Source organism: Perca fluviatilis, chromosome 2, assembly GCF_010015445.1.
Source record: "Perca fluviatilis chromosome 2, GENO_Pfluv_1.0, whole genome shotgun sequence".
NCBI classification, from domain to species: Eukaryota; Metazoa; Chordata; class Actinopteri; order Perciformes; family Percidae; genus Perca; species Perca fluviatilis.
In genome coordinates this window covers 1,519,422-1,539,806 of record NC_053113.1, presented here as the reverse complement: position 1 = coordinate 1,539,806, position 20,385 = coordinate 1,519,422, and the positions used below count along the sequence as shown (strand labels likewise).

Genomic DNA, 20,385 nt, shown 5'->3' with positions numbered 1-20,385 from the left:
ACAAACTCAACAGGCGTTACCACTGAGAATTCTTTTGAAATGTATGACGTTTGCTTGCTAGTGGTTGACAATGACCCCCCAGTAGAAGTGAATTTCAGGAATAGATTATTCTCAGTAAATACTTTAACTATCTCACTCACTAAAGATTCCTCAACATCTCCACAATGTTGATTTAGTATTTTTCCAACAGATGTATGTAACAATGGCTGTGAAAGCACATAAATTTGGTTGAGCTGCTCTATAACTTCTTGCAGGGCATTTTCAGAGATGTTAAGAATTGATGACATTTTCAGAGATGTTAAGAATTGATGACATTTTCAGAAAAAGAGCAGCTACATTATGTTCCAACTGACTCTCCAAGTCCTCCAAATCTTCACTGAGGTCAGTAACCTCAAACTCAACCTCATCAGTTTCAGGGGCAGTATCCTCGGGATGAATATTTATATGAGGTGGAGGTTCCTCAAGTTCATTATGTGACACAATTTCAGGTTTGAATGCCATCTTATTGTGATCTTGATGTTCTTTGCTTTTATGGGCATTAAAGGTTGAATAGACATTGCTCTGAAAGTTACAGCCTTGATATGGACAAGAAACCTTTTGCTTCAGCTTCAAATGTCTTCGTAAATGGGTAAAAAAGTCTGCTTCAGTGCAAGGCTCCACAAAGTCACACAGCTGACAATGGAAAGCCGTTTCACCCACGCTCCGTAAGTCCTTTTGAGTGTGCCATGTTGATAAGTGGACTTTGAGTGCATTGAAAGATTTAAATGTGCACAGACATTCCTTATGAAGGCATGGTAGTGGTGATATTCGAGTGTGGCACCCATGTTTTAAGCAGTAATGCTTAAGTAAGTAGCCCCTCTTTTCAGCACAAAATGTGCAGTACTTACACGTCCACTACATAGGAAACTTTTTGTCTTTTTGAAAAATCTGAAAAGAAAGAAAAGATAATTTTAGAATCATGCCTAGCAAAATGAAAAGACAAAAACACTAACATGCAGTATCAGACTTGAAATACCTGAGCTACAGGAAAAACTAAATCCTTGCAAAAATCTATCTAATTATCAAGCTTTTAATCATTGAACTTCTTTAAGACAAGAACAAATGAACACAGCAGTACAAAAGGTAAATGGTAAATGATAAATGGTAAATGACTCACTTATGTGACTAGACATCAAAGGAACTGTAGTCCTGGGTATGATGGACTATGAGTCGAACCCTCAGTATCTATAGAGACAGTACAAAAATACTAATTACATCAAATATTTGAAATTCAAAATATGCACACAATATTCTGTCTGACGAAATATGCTATAATGATGAATTAATTTTAACACACAAGATAGATTTATTTAGATTTTCTTAATGATTTGCTTTTGTTACAATCCAATTGCTCTGATGTAAGCATAACTTTTACTTTAGCATGCAATAATAATACAGTTATTAGGTGAAAATACCTTTTATTGCTGGGATTATTGAATGTGTGGATTGATCACCATCTGCTTGAGCCTGGAAGGGGACAGTTAAAAAAAAAACAATTCAACACAACCAAAGCTCACCACAACTCACAAACAAGTACATGTGAAAACTGTAAGATAGTCCTATAACCCACAAAGACAGTTACCAGTGTTAAAATGTACATATTCTGGACAAGATTACCTTAAAGAATGATGGAAGCCACTGAGTATGCCAGCAAATACGTTCCCTAACAAGCTATTATAAACTGAGTGTAAAGATCTTTTCAGACAGGGAGACACTCTTCTCTTCTACACCAAGTCTGATTTGGGCGTGCTACACGTGGTAACCATGGAAACGCCACAGCTACGAATATTGACTAGAGTAGTGCGGAGTGTTAAATGAAAATAACATTAAAAAATTAGTTGACTGTGGTGATATCCCCAATCATATGTCGACACACAGTGGTAATCCTGTCTTTGATAAACACAGACAGTTATTGTTGGTGGCTAAAGTTAGCTAAATTAGCATAGTCCTAACTTTACAGCCTAGCTTAAAATAAAACAATACATCCAGACTTGTTCTGATGTTCTGCCTGAGCTTATAAACAACAGTTATAAAGCTCAGGAAACTCACAAACCCCCGGGATAAGTCTGTTATCATGCTAGTCAGTACTCGACAAACGTTACTGGCATGGCGGGTTGGCGCGTGCGCGTGACGAGCACGCCCGTGACTGTTACACTAAAGTTTTTCCTCAATTTTAACGGACAAAAGTCTTGAAAGTTATCTATTTTCAACACTGAGGAAGTTATGGATTGAACAAATAATAAAGTATTGACCAAGTTTCATCCAAATATAGCCACGTTATGTCCATAATATAGTTAGCTAGCGTTAGCCGACATTACACATTACTAGCAAGCACAAAACACTGGCGCTGACTTACAGAAACAAAACGGTCTGCACAAGGGTAAAATATTTACTCACCAAATGAGTGTGCCAAGCACAAGAATCGCTGTTATGCTGAAGATAATCACAAGTGCCGTTGAAGCGATGTTTAGGTCCAGCTTAATCCAGCTCCACCTGGTCAGTTGCGGGCATGATGTGACATGTACCGCATGCAAATTACGAATCCCACTATGGCCACGCCAAGACTCGCCCACGAAGCAGCTCGATTGATTGGGGTTAGGCATTTCAGTGGTTAAATTTAGGATAGCCAATTGGTCAGGGGATAGGACCTGTACAAATCAGGTTACGTTGCCTTGTGTCAGCATGGACGCCTGGCCAATAGCTACTATTGAAGGGCGGGTCTTGGCGTGGCCATAGTGGGGGAAAAATATCTGATCTGCGCATGCCCACAGGTCAAAAACTTACTTTTTCTAAATGAATCCAGCTCAAATAGACTGAACTGGTAAGATTTTTCAACCGGAAAGTACAAGTAACTTGCTATAAGTGAGTGTTAATAGCAGGTTGATAAAAACTGATTAAGGTCAATTAACTATTTTTAATTAAATACCTTGTTTGAATATACAGTGTAGCTACACAACATTAGTTCTTGTTGTGTACAGCTGGACTGGAAAGCCCTGCCCATTCTCAAGGTGATTATGTATTGCTACCGGGTTGTGGTCCAGGTCGTACCTGAATTGAATTGTCATGACCAACTGTGTGTGTGTGTGTGTGTGTGTGTGTGTGTGTGTGTGTGCGTGCGTGTGTAGTCTCTCAGGCTGTATGATCTCAGAAGAAGGCTGTACTTTTCTGGCCTCAGCTCTGAGCTCCAACCCCTCCCATTTGAGAGTGCTGGACCTGAGCTACAATCATCCAGGAGACTCAGGAGTGAAGCTGCTTTCTACTTTACTGGAGGATCCAAACTGGAGACTTGACACTCTCAGGTATGGATGGACGAACACTTTTCTTGTCACTAATTGAGAAACTCTGGTTCATGAAACATAAATAGCGATACAGGTAGCTGAAATTTGGTACCAGTACCAAACGGGACCTTTTTTGGTAACATACTTTTCTCTAACAAAGTAATTGAATTAAGGTGGAAAAATAAGCCAAATCTGTTTATCCTATTTACATGTCATTTATTTAGCCTTTTACACACCAAACTAAATAAAATCCTCCAAACCTGCAGCCTGTCACTCTGTTACCAGGCCATAGAACATGCTGTTTTGCATGTCTCAGAGTAAAGCTGCCTACACATGATAGGTGGCAAAACCACTCTACGGTGGCCGTTCCATTGATTTTTCTATGGGGAGGGTGGTGGCGCCCAACTATGCACTGCGCTACCCTGGCGTCGCATGCCGAATGTTTCGGATTTGCCGCTTTGCGCTGCGCTCAAAGTTCAAATTATTTCAACTTTGACCTAGTTGCCGGTGACCTTTCAAAGGTGCAGTCAATGAGATAATGGCATGTCATTACCTAGCAATGGGAAATAGCTTCCATGCCACCCTTGATGACGTTTACCTGCGCTGCGCTTTGCTCTGTGCGCTTTGCTCTGTGCGCTTGGCTCTGCGTGCTTTGCTCTCTGCTCTTTGCTCTGTGCCCTACCTAGTGGTGCGCAGAGAGCAAATCGCGTATCACGTAGGCGGCTTAAGTGTAACCACACCGTGACAACTTTAAACCTTGCAATTACCCACAGCCCTGGTGTATGAATTTGATTGTGACTTTGTTACTTCCTGCAGGGTGGACCATGGTGGACCACAGAGACTGAGACCTGGTCTGAGGAAGTGTGAGTGGTTTAAGTTTGCTTTAAGAGAACTCAGCAGCGTGTTAACACTAGTTTAACCCCTTCATGGTGCTGGAAGTATAATAAAAGATGAGGTTACTTATTATTTCAATGTTTTACTGAACAGGATGCTGAGTGTTTAGCAGTTGATGTTGAATTGGCTCAATCTCCATTTAACAGTGGATGTTATTTAAGCATAAGTAACTAGTAATTAGATTTTCTTGCCTGAAGTACGAAGATGAATTTCTCTTCTGAGATAAGATTCTGTTTTTTGTGGCTGGAAAGACGTTAGGATTTAATTAATTAATTTTAAATCCAACAACTCCACAAACTGAACATGTTGATCCAACAGAACTAATAAATACATAAATACATTAATCATCAGTCAAGCCAACACAAAGATAACTTTGTTTCTTTATTTTTTATTCACACATAAGTTGTTGTGTTCAAGTAGCCTTCAGTTTTCTTCTCTGGATGTTTTTAATAAATAAGCGTTGAAAAAACTCACAGTTCATGAACACAACACAGCATAATTAATGTCACAAAGATGTTTAAAAGGTGACTAAAGTGAGTTGAGGTAGATATATCTTCCAGTTCCTCCATGATGGGAGATATACAACACAGATGCAGATCTACCATGAATACTCATTTTTAATACATAAACTGGTATTTCTATAGAGTGAACATCAGCTAATAGCAGTTTTAGAAAGAAGATGGTTCAGAGCTGCTTTGTGCTGCAGTAGAAGAAGATGTGACAGTTTTATTAGTGAGACTTTATTCAGTTAATGTTTCTAGATTTGGATCATCAGCTGTCATCATCAGGTCAACACGAGGACAAGAAGCTGAACATTGTTGACATGTTGACTCTCATGTTCACGAACTGTTCATGTTGTTAGAACTGGATTGTTAAACATCACTCACAGCAGAATATGAAATGAACGTTTGAATGATTTTCTTTCAGTAATTGTCAGTAAAGTTGTTAATAAATCATCAGATGATAACCTGCAGCTGTATTGTGTCTTGTTCTCTCCATCAGATGTCTGTGAACTGGAACTGGACACAAAGACAGCACACAGAAGACTCAAACTGTCTGACAACAACAGGAAGGTGACACATGGGAAGGAGGATCAGCCATATCCTGGTCATCCAGACAGATTTGACTGGTGGCCTCAGCTGCTGTGTAGAAATGATCTGACTGGTCGCTGTTACTGGGAGGTCGAGAGGAGAGGACAGGTTCATATATCAGTGAGTTACAGAGGAATTAGAAGGAGAGGAGACAGTGAAGACTGTTTGTTTGGAAAGAATGATCAGTCCTGGAGTCTGATCTGCTCTGATGAACGTGGTTACTCTGTCTGGCACAATAACAGAAAAACATACATCATCTCCTCCTCTACTAACAGAGTAGCAGTGTATGTTGATGTTCCTGCTGGCTCTCTGACCTTCTACACGTTCTCCTCTGACTCACTGATCCACCTCCACACCTTCAACACCACATTCACTCAGCATCTTTATCCTGGGTTTCTCCTCTGCCCTGTTTCCTCAGTGTGTCTGTGTCCTCTGCAGGACTGAGAGTCTCTCCTGTGGACAGAAACACTGGCTGAAGATCAGCTGCTGAAATCAAAGTTCAGTCTGTTCACCATCACACACACTCTGCACTGTGAAGCAGATCTGAGACTCAAACACAAAAACATTCATCTGATTTCATCTCTGGGATTATCAACATCTGAACTGTTGGACTAAAAACACTTCATGATATGGAACATCTAAAAAATAATTGGTTACTATTATGTCCTTTTATTTTGAATCACATTGTAATATATTTAAAATTTGGAAAACCAATATTTCTATAAACAATCATCATATAGTCTAATGTTTCTAAATGCTTTTAATAAAATCTATACTTTTCATCTTGAGGGCGATCATTTGTTCATTTGATCATATCATGATTTCATTCATCAGTTGACTCTCTTTACTGAGATTGATACAACCCCCCCCCCCCCATAATCAAAAACTATGTAACTCAGTGCAGCCTACTCCAAAAACCTATTATGTTTCCTTTACATACATAAATACATTTGAATCATAAATGAATGCAGAAAAGTCACAAATTGTTGCAAAGAAATAAACCAGAATGCAGAAAATGAAGTGGTTGATGTTCAAAATCCCCTCATAATTATGACTTTCCATGAGTATTTTATTAATGTTCCTAACACTTGATTCATTCTGTGTTGTTGTTAGTTTTCTCCTGTTGGTGTCTTTCAGACTTTTGCTCAACTTGTTCATCAGTGTTGTTCATTTAAGCGCTAAAAGAGCCTGTTCATTAAACCTTTTCAGACTGAAGGCTTTCAAAATCTATCATTTTAATCTTGTTGCACACCGATAATAAGACTTCTGCCTGAGATAGAAAATATATCATCTTTCAGAACCTTGAAGGCTCCATAATTTCACACTCTGAAATGTACACAGTGAGGACTTTTACTTTGAATACTTCAAGTTAGTGCTGAGTAAGTATGTAGCCTACTTTGACTCCAGTAGACTTTCTAATGCAGGATCTTTACTTGTAACAGAGTATTTCTACACTGTGGTAGCCTATTGCTACTTTGACTTTAATCTTTAGTTTAGTTTTGTCACTTTTTAGTTCACTTTTATTCTGCTCAACCTGAGGCAGATTATTTTGATGATTAAGACATGAACATGTGTCTTGTTTGCTCGCTCTCATCTTCTCTTCAGAAACAACCGTTCAAACACAAGCTAGGAGCTACGATCACTTTTTGCAAGTGGAAACATGCATTTTATGGATGTATTGCTTCTTAAAGAATGTATTTAAACTGGTTAAATTATTGTGGGCAATAATCTGTCAGATAGAATTGAAATCCAGTATTTTTTGGGCAGAAACAACCTTTCAGTGTAAAGGTAGGGACTGCGATCACAGCATTTTTTTTTATATTGCCACATTTTCTTAAGGGAAGGACCCCTAAACCTCCTACCAAATATGGTCCCCAAAGTCTTTTCCCAAACCTGGGGAAAAGTGCCCAGTGTAGTAATACAGGAGGAATGTGAGGTAGAACAACAGCCTGTCAACTGCTACTGTTGATTCTGCATCAAGCTGCACAGTTTGGACATGTGCAGCTAGCTGACTGCAGCTGGAACATCTGGTGGAGCATCACAGCTGTCTAAAAACAAGGACACATGTTAATGACTGCTACACTTTATTACATCAATAATTCATAATCTATTAGCCTTGTGTGATGACAAAAACCAAAGTTTCTAAATGTGTGACTTGTTTCCATTGCTGCAGAATGACTCTTCAACAATAAATGCCATCCCAATACTGACCTTACTTCCTTCACCTTTTAATGGTTCTGCTATTACCTTCTCCTTTGGTAGCACTAGGGTTCAAACCTTTCTGCCTAATGGCTGTCTCTTCTTATTGCTTTTCCCGTCTTTTATTCCTGTTGGCCAGTCAGACTCTTAAAGTTTGGATTTTAGTTCTCTTACAAGCCAGTAACTGACCCTCTGCAGATATGATAGTTTTGTCATTGTGGAACAAACAATCCTTCATGTACATAGACTCTTTGTCCCAAAAACTCTAAGAATTAATATTATTATAAAATCTAATTTCATTTTACTTTGTAGTTTGAATTGAGGAATAAAAAGTATAAAATGTATGGAGCTCCCAGTCACCTCTTGGCCTCTAAACTCATCTTCAAACTGCCGCTGATTCAACAGAGCTCTGTAGCAGCTAAACAACTGCTGCTGGCAGCCGGCGTCCCGGAGCTCTGTAGCAGCTCACAGTTTATCGCCCCTCGCACTAAAGACTGTTCACGTTACAGAGCTTTACTCACGCTTTGGCTACAGTGAAGGCGTAACGTATGCGGACCGTTAGCGGAGCGTATGTGCCGTGGAATGTATCTTTTAACCGGCTCCACCTGCAGCGCCACACGGCGGAGGATTGTGGGAGTCACAGGTGAGACGGAGAGCTTTTGCTTTGAGATTGTTGTTGTTTCTTCAGTTTTTTTGGAGCCGGCACAGAGCTGTGAAAACGTTAATCTACTGTAAGCTGTTGTCAGAGGACGCAGGGGAGGGAAACAAGAAATAAAAACACAAACTCTCCAAACCAAACTGCCAATACGCTCACTGACAGTCATTAAGTCGTTTCCTGTATATCGGTAGTTTAATTTAAAAGAAATATAGACTCTTTATGATCCATTTCTGTGTGAAAGGGCCACACACACCTCTGGTAAAAATCTAAATAGAAGCCTGTCCTGTTTCTACCTTGTAGATTGGATCTGTGCGGAGCATATGCACCACTACGCTGCTCTCTGCCCGCTGTCTCCAGTCTGATGGTTATGGTGGAAGCGTAGTGTTGGAACATCAGCTCTGCTTACGTTACACGTGCAATGTAGCCGCCAGTAGAGTTAAAATACTTCTATTTTAGGTATATAATATACAGTGTTGGGGAGTAACGGAATACATGTAACGGCGTTACGTATTCAGAATACAAATTATGAGTAACTGTATTTTGTTACAGTTACAATTTAAATAGTTGGTATTTAGAATACAGTTACATTGTTGAAATCAATGGATTACATGACGATACTTCTCTGTTTCACGAGTTTATTCACTCTCTGAATAAATTAAGGCAACTCTATGCATTTCCCAGAAGCCCCGATATGATATCGAAAAAAATAGCTATTTGCGTGATCAGTAACAATGGAGTCGGAACCGGCACGACAGAGCCAGGACAGGAATAAGTTTCTATCTTGGAAATTCAAACAGCATTTCACATTAAAGAACGAACAGGGAGAATGAAATATAACTGTGCAGTGCAACCGGTGCTTGCCAGCAACCAACCTCCTTTCAGCGTCCCCCAGCTAACAATTTTTGGTTCCCAGAATGTTCTGGGAACGTTCGTTTTTGGTTGCGCGAACGTTCCCTGAAGGTTAGGTTTGGTTGTGTTTTGGTTATTATGGAAAGTTGGTTGAACGTTCTGGGAACGTTCGTTTTTGGTTACATCGAACGTTCCCCGAACGTTCCCAGAACGTTGCAACCTTTACAGAACGTTCCCCGAACGTTCCCCTACCGTTGCAACCTTTATGGAACGTTCCTCTAACGTTATTTTTTACAATCCCATAACCTTTAAAAAACTAACAACCATGGTACCAAAAAATAAAAAAAACATTTTTATATAAGAATCCGTTTTATTTGCCATATAGACACATACTGCACAAGAGAGACAACAGACATATAGGCACATTAACACAATATATTGTATACATGTAGAATGCAAATCTGCCCTACAAAGGAAAAACATGTTTGGGCAAAAATGAGTTAATGTCACTTTTTGGGTATTTGAGACCTCCTTTATCATGTGAATAATTATCGTGAGTCAATTTCATTGTTTTAACAAGAAAATAAAGACAGCCGTAACATCCAAAACCATACGAGAAACCACAGCAGAACGCCTAACGGCTGTTAAGGGTCTCTGCACGCTGAAGTTGAGTGTTCAGACTTTGTTTAGCCAGGCATCGAGAGAGAGGTTACTGTACCGCCGTGATCTTACTGTACTCTAGGCTAACATACACATGACATATCAAATAAAGTGATGATTCCTTTTCTGTCAGTGACAGCCCGGAGCTAGCTACAGCGCTAACGTTGATGCTGACACACCTCCTCACTTGGCAGAGCCTCACATCAGACGCTGAAAACTAATTATTAAATACACAGCTGGCATCCTACCTTTCCATGCAATCCGATATAATCCATGGAAGATATAATCCATAGCAATGCAATCTGCTGTATCCACAACAATCCTTACGTGTTTGAGCTATATTTCCTTCTTGCTCTTAAAAAGTAGTAATCCAAATCGAGCTTGTTGACTGTGCATCTTAAGCAGTTTGGTGGCCCTTAGTGTTAAACATTATATATTTATTGTTAAACAATAAATATACCTTTGTATTCAATTGTAATTAAATTATCTTTATTGAGAAAATACTTCTTGTATTTTTTCATACTGTACTGCAAAGTTACTTATCTGTCATACTGTTAAACTGTGTTAGTGTTGCCACACTATCCTGATCATTATAGCAGTAAATAGGAACAAGCAAAGTTTTTCTATATAATTTAAAACAAATACCATGATGACTAGACCTTGGTTAGGTGTTCTTATAATAATAATAATAATAATAATAATAAATTGAATTTATATAGCGCTTTTCATGGACTCAAAGTCGCTTTACAGGGCAGGGTAGATTATAAAAACATAACAAAACAAAACGAGCAAACAAAACAAGTAGAACAAAACAAGATACAGATGAAAAAGGGAGGGGGGCAGGTGGACTATGGGTAGGCTGAGGTGAAGAGATGGGTCTTGAGGCGGGACTGGAAGATGGTGAGGGACTCAGAGGTGCGGATCTCTTGGGGGAGGGAGTTCCAGAGCCTGGGAGCTGCTCTGGAGAAGGCTCTGTCCCCAAAACAGCGCAGGTTGGACTTTTGGATGGAGAGGAGACCGGCTGAGGTGGATCTGAGGGACCGTGAGGGTTGGTAAGGGGAGGAGAGGTCAGTGAGGTATGAGGGGGCCAGATGGTGGAGGGCTTTATAGGTGAGGACCAGGATTTTGTAGGTGATCCGGTGGGAAATGGGAAGCCAGTGGAATTGTTTTAGGACTGGAGTGATGTGGTGCCAGGATTTGGAGCAGGTAATGAGGCGGGCTGAGTTCTGGACCAGTTGGAGTCGGTTGATGTTGGTAGAGCTGATGCCGAGGAGAAGTGAGTTGCGTAGTTCCAGTCGGGGGAGGAGAGAAGGCGTGAATGAGTCTTTCAGCAGCCGGGGGTGTGAGAGGGGGGTCTGATTTTGGCGATGTTGCGGAGGTGAAAGAAGGAGGTTTTAATGACTTGACGGATGTGAGGCTCAAGGGAAGAGGGTGGAATCAAAGATAACGCCAAGGTTGCGGCCTGGGGAGATGGGGAGACAATGGTGCCGTCGATGGTGAGAGTGGGGTTATTGGTTTTGCTGAGTGTGGATTTGGGGCCGATCAGAAGGAAATCTGTTTTGTCGCTGTTGAGTTTGAGGAAGTTGTGTTGCATCCAGGTTTTAATAGCTGACAGACAGGAGTTGATGTGGGAGAGGGGAGGATTGTGGGGGGATTTGGTGCTGAGGTAGATCTGGGTGTCGTCAGCATAGCAGTGGAAGTCCAGGTTGAAGTGGCGGAGTATCTGACCAAGAGGGAGGATGTAGATGATGAAGAGGAGGGGCCAAGCGTACGGAGCCTTGGGGAACACCTTGAGTGACTGTGGCTGTGGCAGAGGTGTGGTTGTGGAGAGAGATGAAATGGGATCTGTTGGAAAGGTAGGAGTGGAGCCAGCTGAGTGCAGTACCGTCGATACCGAGGTCTTTGAGTCTGGTGAGCAGGATGTTATGGCTCACAGTATCGGCGGCTGCGCGGCTCGAGGAGGATGAGGATGTTGAGGGAACCGGTGTCAGCAAAGGTGAGGAGGTCGTTGAGGACTTTGAGGGAGAGCGGTTTCTGTGCTGTGTAGGGGGCGAAAACCAGATTGGAGAGGTTCGAATAGGTTATTGGCAAGAAGATGGGTTTGTAGTGGTGAGGCGACTGCGCGTTCCAGGGTTTTAGACAGAAAGGGGAGGTTGGATATTGGGCGGTAGTTGTTGAGAGAGAGGAGGATCCAGACCAGGTTTTTTAAGGATTGGGGTGACAGCGGCAGTTTTGAAAGCAGAGGGGACAGTTCCAAGGGACAGTGAGGAGTTGAAGAGGTTAGTGAGGTAGGGGCATAGGACCGGGAGGCAGGACTTCAGAAGTGGAGTAGGGAGGGGGTCAAGGGAGCAGGTAGTGGGTTTGGAAGAGCTGATGAGTTTGGAGATTTCAGGAGGAGTGACTGGGTTAAACTGGGAGAGGAGGAAGTGTGGAGGAGGGGTCGGGAGGTCTGGAGGGGATGGAAGAGAGGAGGGTCCAAGGTAGGTGCTGGAGTAGATCCTGGAAGGTCAGATACAGGGGATAGGGATTTGTAAATGAGATTGATTTTGTCAGTGAAAAAGTGGAGGAATGAGTTGCAGAGATCCGGAGTAGAGGTAAGGAGGCTGTTGGTCCGAGGCTTGATGAGGTTGTTCAATGTGGAGAAGAGGGTTCTGGGGTTTTGGCAGGGGTCGGTGAGGATGGTGGAGAGGTAGGCAGATTTGGCAGCAATGAGGGCATCTTTGTAGGCGATGAGATGGGATTTATAGGCTTCATGATGGACTGTGAGGGATGATTTCTTTGTCAGACGTTCAAGTTGGCGGCCAGTTTGTTTCATTTTTCGGAGTGCAGGTGTGTACCAGGGTGAAGAGGTGTTAAAAGTGACGAGTTTTGTTTTGAGGGGGGCCAGGGTGTTGAGGGAGGTAGACAAGGTGGAGTTGAGGTGGTCTGTGAGGTCATCGGGTGAGGTGAGGGTTGAGTCCAGGTGGAGAGTGGTGGAGAGCAGGTCAGAGAGATGGTGGGGATTGATAGATTTGAGGTTGCGGAAGGTGATTTCTCTGAGGAGGCGGGGCGGGGTTGGAGAAGGGATGGTGAACCGTATCAGTTTGTGATCAGAGAGGGGAAAGAGGCATGGATGGAGGTCGAGCACTGGTTGGTTGGTGGAGCAGACCAGGTCGAGGATGTGACCTTTTCATGGGGGGGGGAATGTGACATGTTGGTGTGAGAGAGAAGTTATCCAGTAAAATTTTGAATTCTGATGAGAGCTTGCATGTGGGGGAGTCCATGTGGATGTTTAAGTCACGACAGTAGCAGCAGACGGGAGAGAGAGATGAGGCTAGTGTGAGGAGTTCAGTAAAATCAGAGAGGAAGGAGGGATTTGGTTTAGGTGGCCGGTAAATGAGGATGACTGTCATGGAGGAAAGAGTTTTGAAGGCGAGATATTCAAACGATGATACTGAGGGGAGGGTGAGTTCTGTGATCCGGAAGTTCTGATTGAAAATGACGGCGAGGCCACCTCCACGGTGGGAGGGGCGGGGTTTGCAGATGTAGTTGTAGCCAGGGGGGATGCTTGGTTGAGGGAGAAGAAGTCGTTGGGTTGTTGCCAGGTTTCGGTGAGCAGAAGGAAGTCAAGAGTGTTGTCGAGGATTAGTTCATGGAGGACAGGGGCTTTATTGTTGAGCGATCGGGTGTTGAGGAGGGCAAAGTTGGCATGGTGAGAGGGTGGTGGGATGGGGGCAGGCTGGAGAGATCTGAGGTTGTCCCGGTTAGCAGTGCGTGTGGTCGTTGGGGTGTGGGGGTATTGCAGTTGAGGGGGGACAGTGAGCCGATTAGCAAATGATTGGAGAGTATGATTGAGTGTATGTGAAGTGGGGAAAGCACTGTAGTCCGGTCCGGGTTTTCTGTGTAGCCTGATGATGCGTTCAGCCCTATGTGAACCAGTGGGTGAAGCATTCAGATGACGTGGGACAGGTGCAACAGAGCGTGCAGGTGACCAGATGGATGGAATGGATTGTCCGTGGTGGAAGAAAACAAACTTGCGGCGAGAGCTTCTGTGGATGTAACGGCGTCGACGTAGAAGTCCGAGCTGTTTGATGACTGGGATGCAGGATGGAATGGAGTAGTTGACGAATTGGACCAGTTGCAGAGTTGAATATTTGATCATGATGCCGAGCGGAGGGACGGAGAGCTCCGTGATAGTGGTTAGCCGTGGGCTAGGAGCACAGAGGTGGAGGTGGAGATGGATGAATGAGGTGATTGCCAAAATGATCCACAGCATGACCGAAGGAGAGGAATGTCTAGTCTTGGTCGCGGCTCGCATCTGGTGGAGGTTGCCTAATTACATACATAATGTTACATAATGGATGTAAGTATGGTGAACAGCAAGCAAATATTGATTATATGTCAGTTACTGCCTTTTGCCTTTGCATGACTCCTTGTTTTTGGCACATGATACAAAGGAAGAGTACAGGAACTGCCAAACAAGGATCAAAGGTCAATTTTGAGCTCAAGCTTTTTTGCATACAAACATTTCTTAATTATAGCAACTAGTTGTCAAATTTGGGGAGTTTTACCTATAATACTTTTGTCTGGACAAAACAGAAACTTTAAAGTCATTTTTCTCAGTTTCACACTAGCAAGTTAAGGTCTTTTGCCTTTGCAGGGCAGAAATGTAGTGTGTAAGATGCATATTGAAATGATAAAGTATGTAATGTGTAGGTGAATGGCCAAAGTGGGAATGACCCCACTTATCAGCAGTTCAGGAGAGTGATGGCAGAGGGAAAGAAGCTGTTCTTGTGTCTGGTTGTTTGTGTGCAGGGATCTGTAGCGCCTGCCAGAGGGGAGGAGGCAGGAGGATGGCAGCAGTGTAGAAGATGGCCAACAGCTCTTGTGGTAGGCCATGCTTCCGCAGTTGCCGTAGGAAGTACATCCTCTGCAGAGCCTTTTTAAGGATGTTGGACTCCCTCTTCAGGTCCTGGGAAATGATGGAGCCCAGAAACTTGAATGAGTCGACCTTTGACTCTAGGCTGTTGGATATTGTGAGGGGGAGCACTGGGGGGTCCTCCACGTCTGCTGCAGTCAGCGCGGGGAAGTTTTTCTGAGAGGCCGCTAGAGTAGCAAGAAGAAGCAAAGTTACAAGTCAAATTAAAACCCCTTATCAGCCAAGCTACGCATAATACTGATGTGAACAATAAAAAAACACCTGCCTGTTATAACCCTGCAGATTGTCAGGTCCTGGAAGGCCTTTGTCTTTCTGCCTTGCAGGCTATACGGTTTTACAACGTCATTGGTTGAAAGGTTGTCAGAAAAAGTTGCTGTAAAACAAATATAGAAATAAAAATTACACATGTAGAACAAAGTGGAGAGCTTGTACAATCTCATTTTGTAAGAGAAGTCAGTTCAGTTATAATGATATTTTAATTTATGCAATTATATAGTGTTATCTTAGGGCCACTTAATTACCATTTTGTTCCTCCTCTCCTTTTGACCGAGACTCCTGTTGAACTCCTGCAGCTCGATGACTGTTGAGCAGGGCGACAGCAACACGCCATCGACTGGAGCAGAGGGAGGTGACTGGGAGCTTCTTAAGAGCATGAGCAGCTCATCCATCTTTTCCTCAAATGTGTCCATCCGCTGTGCCATGCGCGTAATGCGAGGTCCTCATAGCTATGGAATAATTAATGGTTTTAGTTGTTATACATTATAATGATATGCACCAGGTTGAATTTCAGTAGTTCCATGGTAGGAAATATGACTGGTTTCTTAAATGCATGCATAAATGTTAACTTACGCTCTGTCCTGAAATGCTTTCTTGCTTGTGGAATGGATTCATCTGAAATAAAAGACCATACAATTTGTACTGATTGCAAAAAGAATATATGAAGTGCAAATAATGTAGTCTGTACTTAAGGTCTTACCATGATTATCTAAATAAACGATGGATGCATTTAGACAACCAAGGAGGTGTAATCATTATGTTATGCTAGGTTAGCCTGCAGTTTTGTGAACAGAGCTTCTGTTAATATATCCATGGCTTTATATCTCATCCACGTTACAGGCTTTACAGCATACAGCCTCGGATGTATCGTAAGATAAGTGTTTAAACCTAAACCCACATCGGCTCTTAGGGACTGTGACGGGGCGCATAGCTGCCGTCACGGTAGCGATGCGCTACCTAGTTTAGCTCACAAAGACTGAGTTTAAATGTTGCCTGTGTATGTTTTGTTAGCATGTCAATATGCTCGGTTACGTATTATATGTTCCGTTTCAAATTATCTGTTAAACCACATTCATTTGATTCCATACAGTAATCCCGTAGCATTCTTGTGCACATATTTACAGCTAATACTGCGGTGATTTCTAGGCTATAGCTATATTTATCAATACATCATATTCTGTTTAAAACCATATTGTTTGTCACAAACATCATTTATAATAATCACACAACACTTACGTCTGTTCATTTGCTGTTTATTTAGTTTAAAAGGTAACAGGATAACTTATAGTCTTTGTGGCTTACCGGCGTCTGCTCTGTTGTTGTTAAAGGAAAGTTTGCCGCGATCGGTGAGTTTAAATGACGTTACTACATCCGGGTTAACAGGAAATGATTGTAATTTTGAGTAATTATTTATTTGGTCTGTCAAAGTCTTTGGTGGCTTAGGGGAATGTTTTGGTGAGTCAGATACAAATCTTCGGTAAATTTCTAGCCTACTAGATCTGTTAATTTTGGCTGATTGTAGCTTTTATTGTCTGTTCGCCTTAGCCACCCCTGTATTTTATTTGGGGTTGGTATCTTCCAATTCCAGGGATGGCTACAGGCCTATATAGACTGTCAGTTTCAGTTGCTCGAGAGAGCTAGAGAAGGAAGGACGTCAGTCTGTGAAGGCTCTGGTGACTAGTGCAAAAACGTCAAACTTGTATACAGCTGTAACTTTGTATTGTTTAATAAGTTTTGACTCTCACGTCAATTTATTTTATTTTTTGTGGAAGTATATATTTTTTTCCCTTTTTTTTTAAATTTTGGTTTTGTTAATTGATTATTTTGCCTATGGGCCTTAATTTGGGACAAGTATAATAAAATCCCATCCTTTTTGACACCACTTTTGATTCCGTCTGAGTGTCTACATCTGCTCACGACCATTCTGTTGCATCTACCCTCAACATTTGGTGGCAGTGGTTTCCGGGTTAGCAGTGTCCGAGCAGCACTCTATGGGTTAAGATGAGTGAAGAAGGAGCGGGTACGGCAACCCCTAGCGATGGTTTGGCGATGGGAGCCAGGCTCAAATCCACGGCGTCGGCACGGCCTCCCTCTCCGGAGGGGGAAGACAGGACTGAGCGCTTGGAGAAAGTGGTGAGAGCGATGGTGGAGTCTCAGGGGCGTCAGCAGCACCAGATGGAGGCAGAGGCGCTTTGTCAAGACAGGAGATGGAGAGGAGTGGAGCACCAGTTCAGGCAACTGCAGCAACTGGTGAGAGACGAGTCGGTAACAACGCAAGAGACGGGACAGACACTTGCTGGACAGGGCGACGGACGGCCCGCCCGACCTTCGGCAGCCTCCGATCAGCTCTACAACATGCCATTTCTGGATGTGCCAACTCCTCAGCCACAGACAGGTCAGCACACAGCACCCAGGATGCAGAGCTCCCTTGACTCCACAGCTTTTGGCCTTGCCACATCACCACAGCTTCAACGAGGGTGGACACCCCCTAGGATGTCCCCCTATGAAGAGGACGAAGATATTGAGAACTATTTGACCACCTTTGAAAGATTGGCAGCAGCAAGTCAGTGGCCCCCTGAGACTTGGGCATTGTACCTGGTGCCATTGTTAAAGGGTAAGGCTAGATCTGCCTATGTAGCCATGAGTTTGGCAGATAGCCGTGACTACATGAAAGTGAAGCAGGCTGTTCTCGACAAGTTCAACATCAGCGCGCGAGACTTACCGGCTAACGTTCCGGTCCAAGACCGTTGGCGGGTGAGACGGGCAAAGAACTTCAAGCCCGGCTGAAGGACCTGATGGGGAAATGGCTAGTTCCAGAGTTGCTGACCAATGAGGAAGTGTGTGACCAAACGTGTTGGAGCAGTTCCTGGACATGCTGCACCCTGAGCTTCAGGTATGGGTGAGAGAGCCGCACCCTGCCTCGTCAGCGCGCCAAGCTGCAGACCTGGTGGAGACCTTTATGCCCGCCAGGCAATCCAGAAGAGGCCCACAACAGCAGGACTGGAGAAGACCCTACCAAGCAGCCCAGCGGAGCCAGACAAGACATTCTCCGGGTAAGTTTGCGGGTGGTAGTGGTCGTGTGTTTAAACCCTCCAATAGCCCCGGTGTTAGCACCATTCCGGCTAGAGCACCTAGGGTACTTGTATGCCATGGTTGTGGCCAGCCAGGTCACATTAGGCCCAATTGCACAGTGCAGAGAATGTCTGATTCCAGAATATGTTACATACCTGGCCATAGCAAGCACTTATCTGGTAATTTCTTCTCCGATGTAACAGTCCCTGTGAAGATAGGTGGAAAGACAGTTCAGGCTTTAGTTGATACAGGAAGTAGTGTATCGTTTATTCGTAAGTCCTGTTTGAAGTCTGATTTCCAGCCTGTGGGCACAGTGAGGGTCCGCTGCATCCATGGGGATGAGTCTGAGCACCAAACAGGTGAGGTTCTCATTGAGATTAATGGCCAGACGTACTTGTTAACTGTGGGGATTTTGGATAAGTGCCCGTATCCTGTGATTCTAGGCCAGGATGTACCAATTCTTACAGAGCTATTACAAAGTGTTGACACAGTTGATGCTTATGTTACAACTAGAGCCCAGGCAAGAGATGGACCAGACACTGATGTTTGGTCAGAGTTACCATTTGAGAGTTGTCCTGGTGGCAAGCCTAGAAAGTCCAAGGCAGAGAGGCGCAGAGCGAAAGTGTCAGGTACAGTGATGCAGGAAGGTCTGTCCTCCCCACCGTTAGAGGGTACTGAAGCCTTTTGTGAGGACTTCCAGATGCTTCAGCGGGCGGACCCCACTCTTAGCTCGTGCTTTTCGTCTGCAAAAAACCCAGATGAGGCTAGGGAAGCCATGAGGGAAGGTGACACATGTTTTGTTGTCAATAATGAGAAACTGTATCGAGTGAGTACAGACACAGAGCAGTTGGTTGTTCCGGAGGCTCTTAGGACCAAAGTGTTGCACTTGGGACACAGTGTTCCATGGTCAGGACATCTGGGCAGGGAAAAGACAGAGAAGAGAATCCTGCAAAGATTCTATTGGCCAGGTTTCAGTAATGACATAGCAGAATACTGTAGGTCGTGTCCAGAGTGCCAGTTGTCTGCTCGCTCCAAGAGAGGCTTAAAAGCTCCCCTCATCAGTCTTCCCATTATTGACACACCTTTCAGTCGCATTGCCATGGATGTAGTTGGTCCCTTAGAGAGGAGTAGGGCAGGTTACCGCTACATCTTGGTGATTTGCGATTACGCAACACGTTACCCAGAGGCATTCCCCCTCAGAAACACTAAGGCAAGGCAGGTGGCCAATAGTTTGCTTCAACTTTTCTCCCGTATGGGTGTCCCCAAGGAAATCTTAACCGATCAGGGTACTAACTTCACCAGTAAGACATTGAGGCAGGTGTACTCCCTGTTAGGGATTCGGGGCATTAAAACCACACCGTACCACCCGCAGACCGACGGCATGGTTGAGAGATTCAATCAGACCCTGAAGTCGATGCTGCGGAAGTTCGTGTCAGAGTCAGGAGCTGACTGGGACCAGTGGCTTCCTTACCTGTTGTTCGCGTACAGAGAAGTACCGCAGGCATCTACCGGATTCTCTCCCTTCGAACTCTTGTTCGGACGGGAGGTGAGAGGCCCGCTGGACATCCTCCGGGAGAGTTGGGAGGGGGACGCTCCTCGCCAACCAACTAACATTGCGAGCTATGTCCTGAAGATGAGGGAGAAACTGGACCAGCTGAGCTCCATGGCCCACCAACACCTGGCCCGGGCTCAGACGAGGCAGAAGACATGGTATGACCGGACAGCACGCAGTCGCTCCTTTGTGTCCGGACAGAAGGTGCTACTGTTGTTGCCATCGTCGGAAAGCAGTCTGCTGGCGAAGTGGCAAGGCCCTTTCACGGTACTTCGCAGGGTCGGCGAGGTCACCTATGAAATCGCGATGCCAGACAGACGGCGCTCCAAGCAGATCTACCACGTGAACCTCTTAAAGCGATGGATTGATCGACAATCTTCTATTCAAGATCAGCTGTGGGCACGGACTGTGGAGGAGGAAGAGGAACCGTTGGAGCAGTACTTTCCTACTGCGGGCGGCGAGTCGACCTACCCCTCCGTCACCCACTTGACTGCTGAACAGCAGGAGGACCTGTTGACTATCGTTCCAAGGGGCCTATTTCAGGATCGGCCAGGGCGAACGGACGTCATCACCCACGACATCAAACTGACTTCTCCAGGCCCCGTCCGGCAGACCGCCACCAGGGTTCCAGCGCGACTGATCCCGCGCTGAAGCAGGAGGTATTGGCGATGCTGGATGGGGGTGATCGGAGATCACGAGGGAGTGGTGTAGTCCCGTGGTCCTGGTGCCGAAAAGGACGGGGGGCTCCGTTTCTGTGTTGACTTGTCGAAGCTGAATGCCATCTCAGCTTTTGACCCATATCCCATGCCCCGTGTGGATGAACTGGTGGAGCGTCTGGGGAAGGCTGAGTTCCTCAGTACCTTGGATTTGTGTAAAGGGTACTGGCAGGTGCCGCTTTC

General features: G+C 44.2%; 2 protein-coding genes across 2 annotated transcripts in view; both read left to right on the top strand.

Annotated features, from left to right (window-relative positions):
- The window catches only part of LOC120571637 (NACHT, LRR and PYD domains-containing protein 12-like), a 47,751-nt gene extending 41,223 nt beyond the window's left edge, over positions 1-6,528 (top strand). The window contains exons 12-14 of the mRNA XM_039820697.1: positions 3,165-3,338; positions 4,134-4,180; positions 5,214-6,528. Of these exons, the coding sequence (XP_039676631.1) occupies positions 3,165-3,338; positions 4,134-4,180; positions 5,214-5,746 (754 nt within the window). The 3' untranslated portion in view covers positions 5,747-6,528. The remainder of the gene's footprint in view (positions 1-3,164; positions 3,339-4,133; positions 4,181-5,213) is intronic.
- Positions 1-20,385, top strand: part of LOC120544624 (NLR family CARD domain-containing protein 3-like) — an 83,749-nt gene that overhangs the window by 46,189 nt on the left and 17,175 nt on the right. The window lies entirely within an intron of this gene.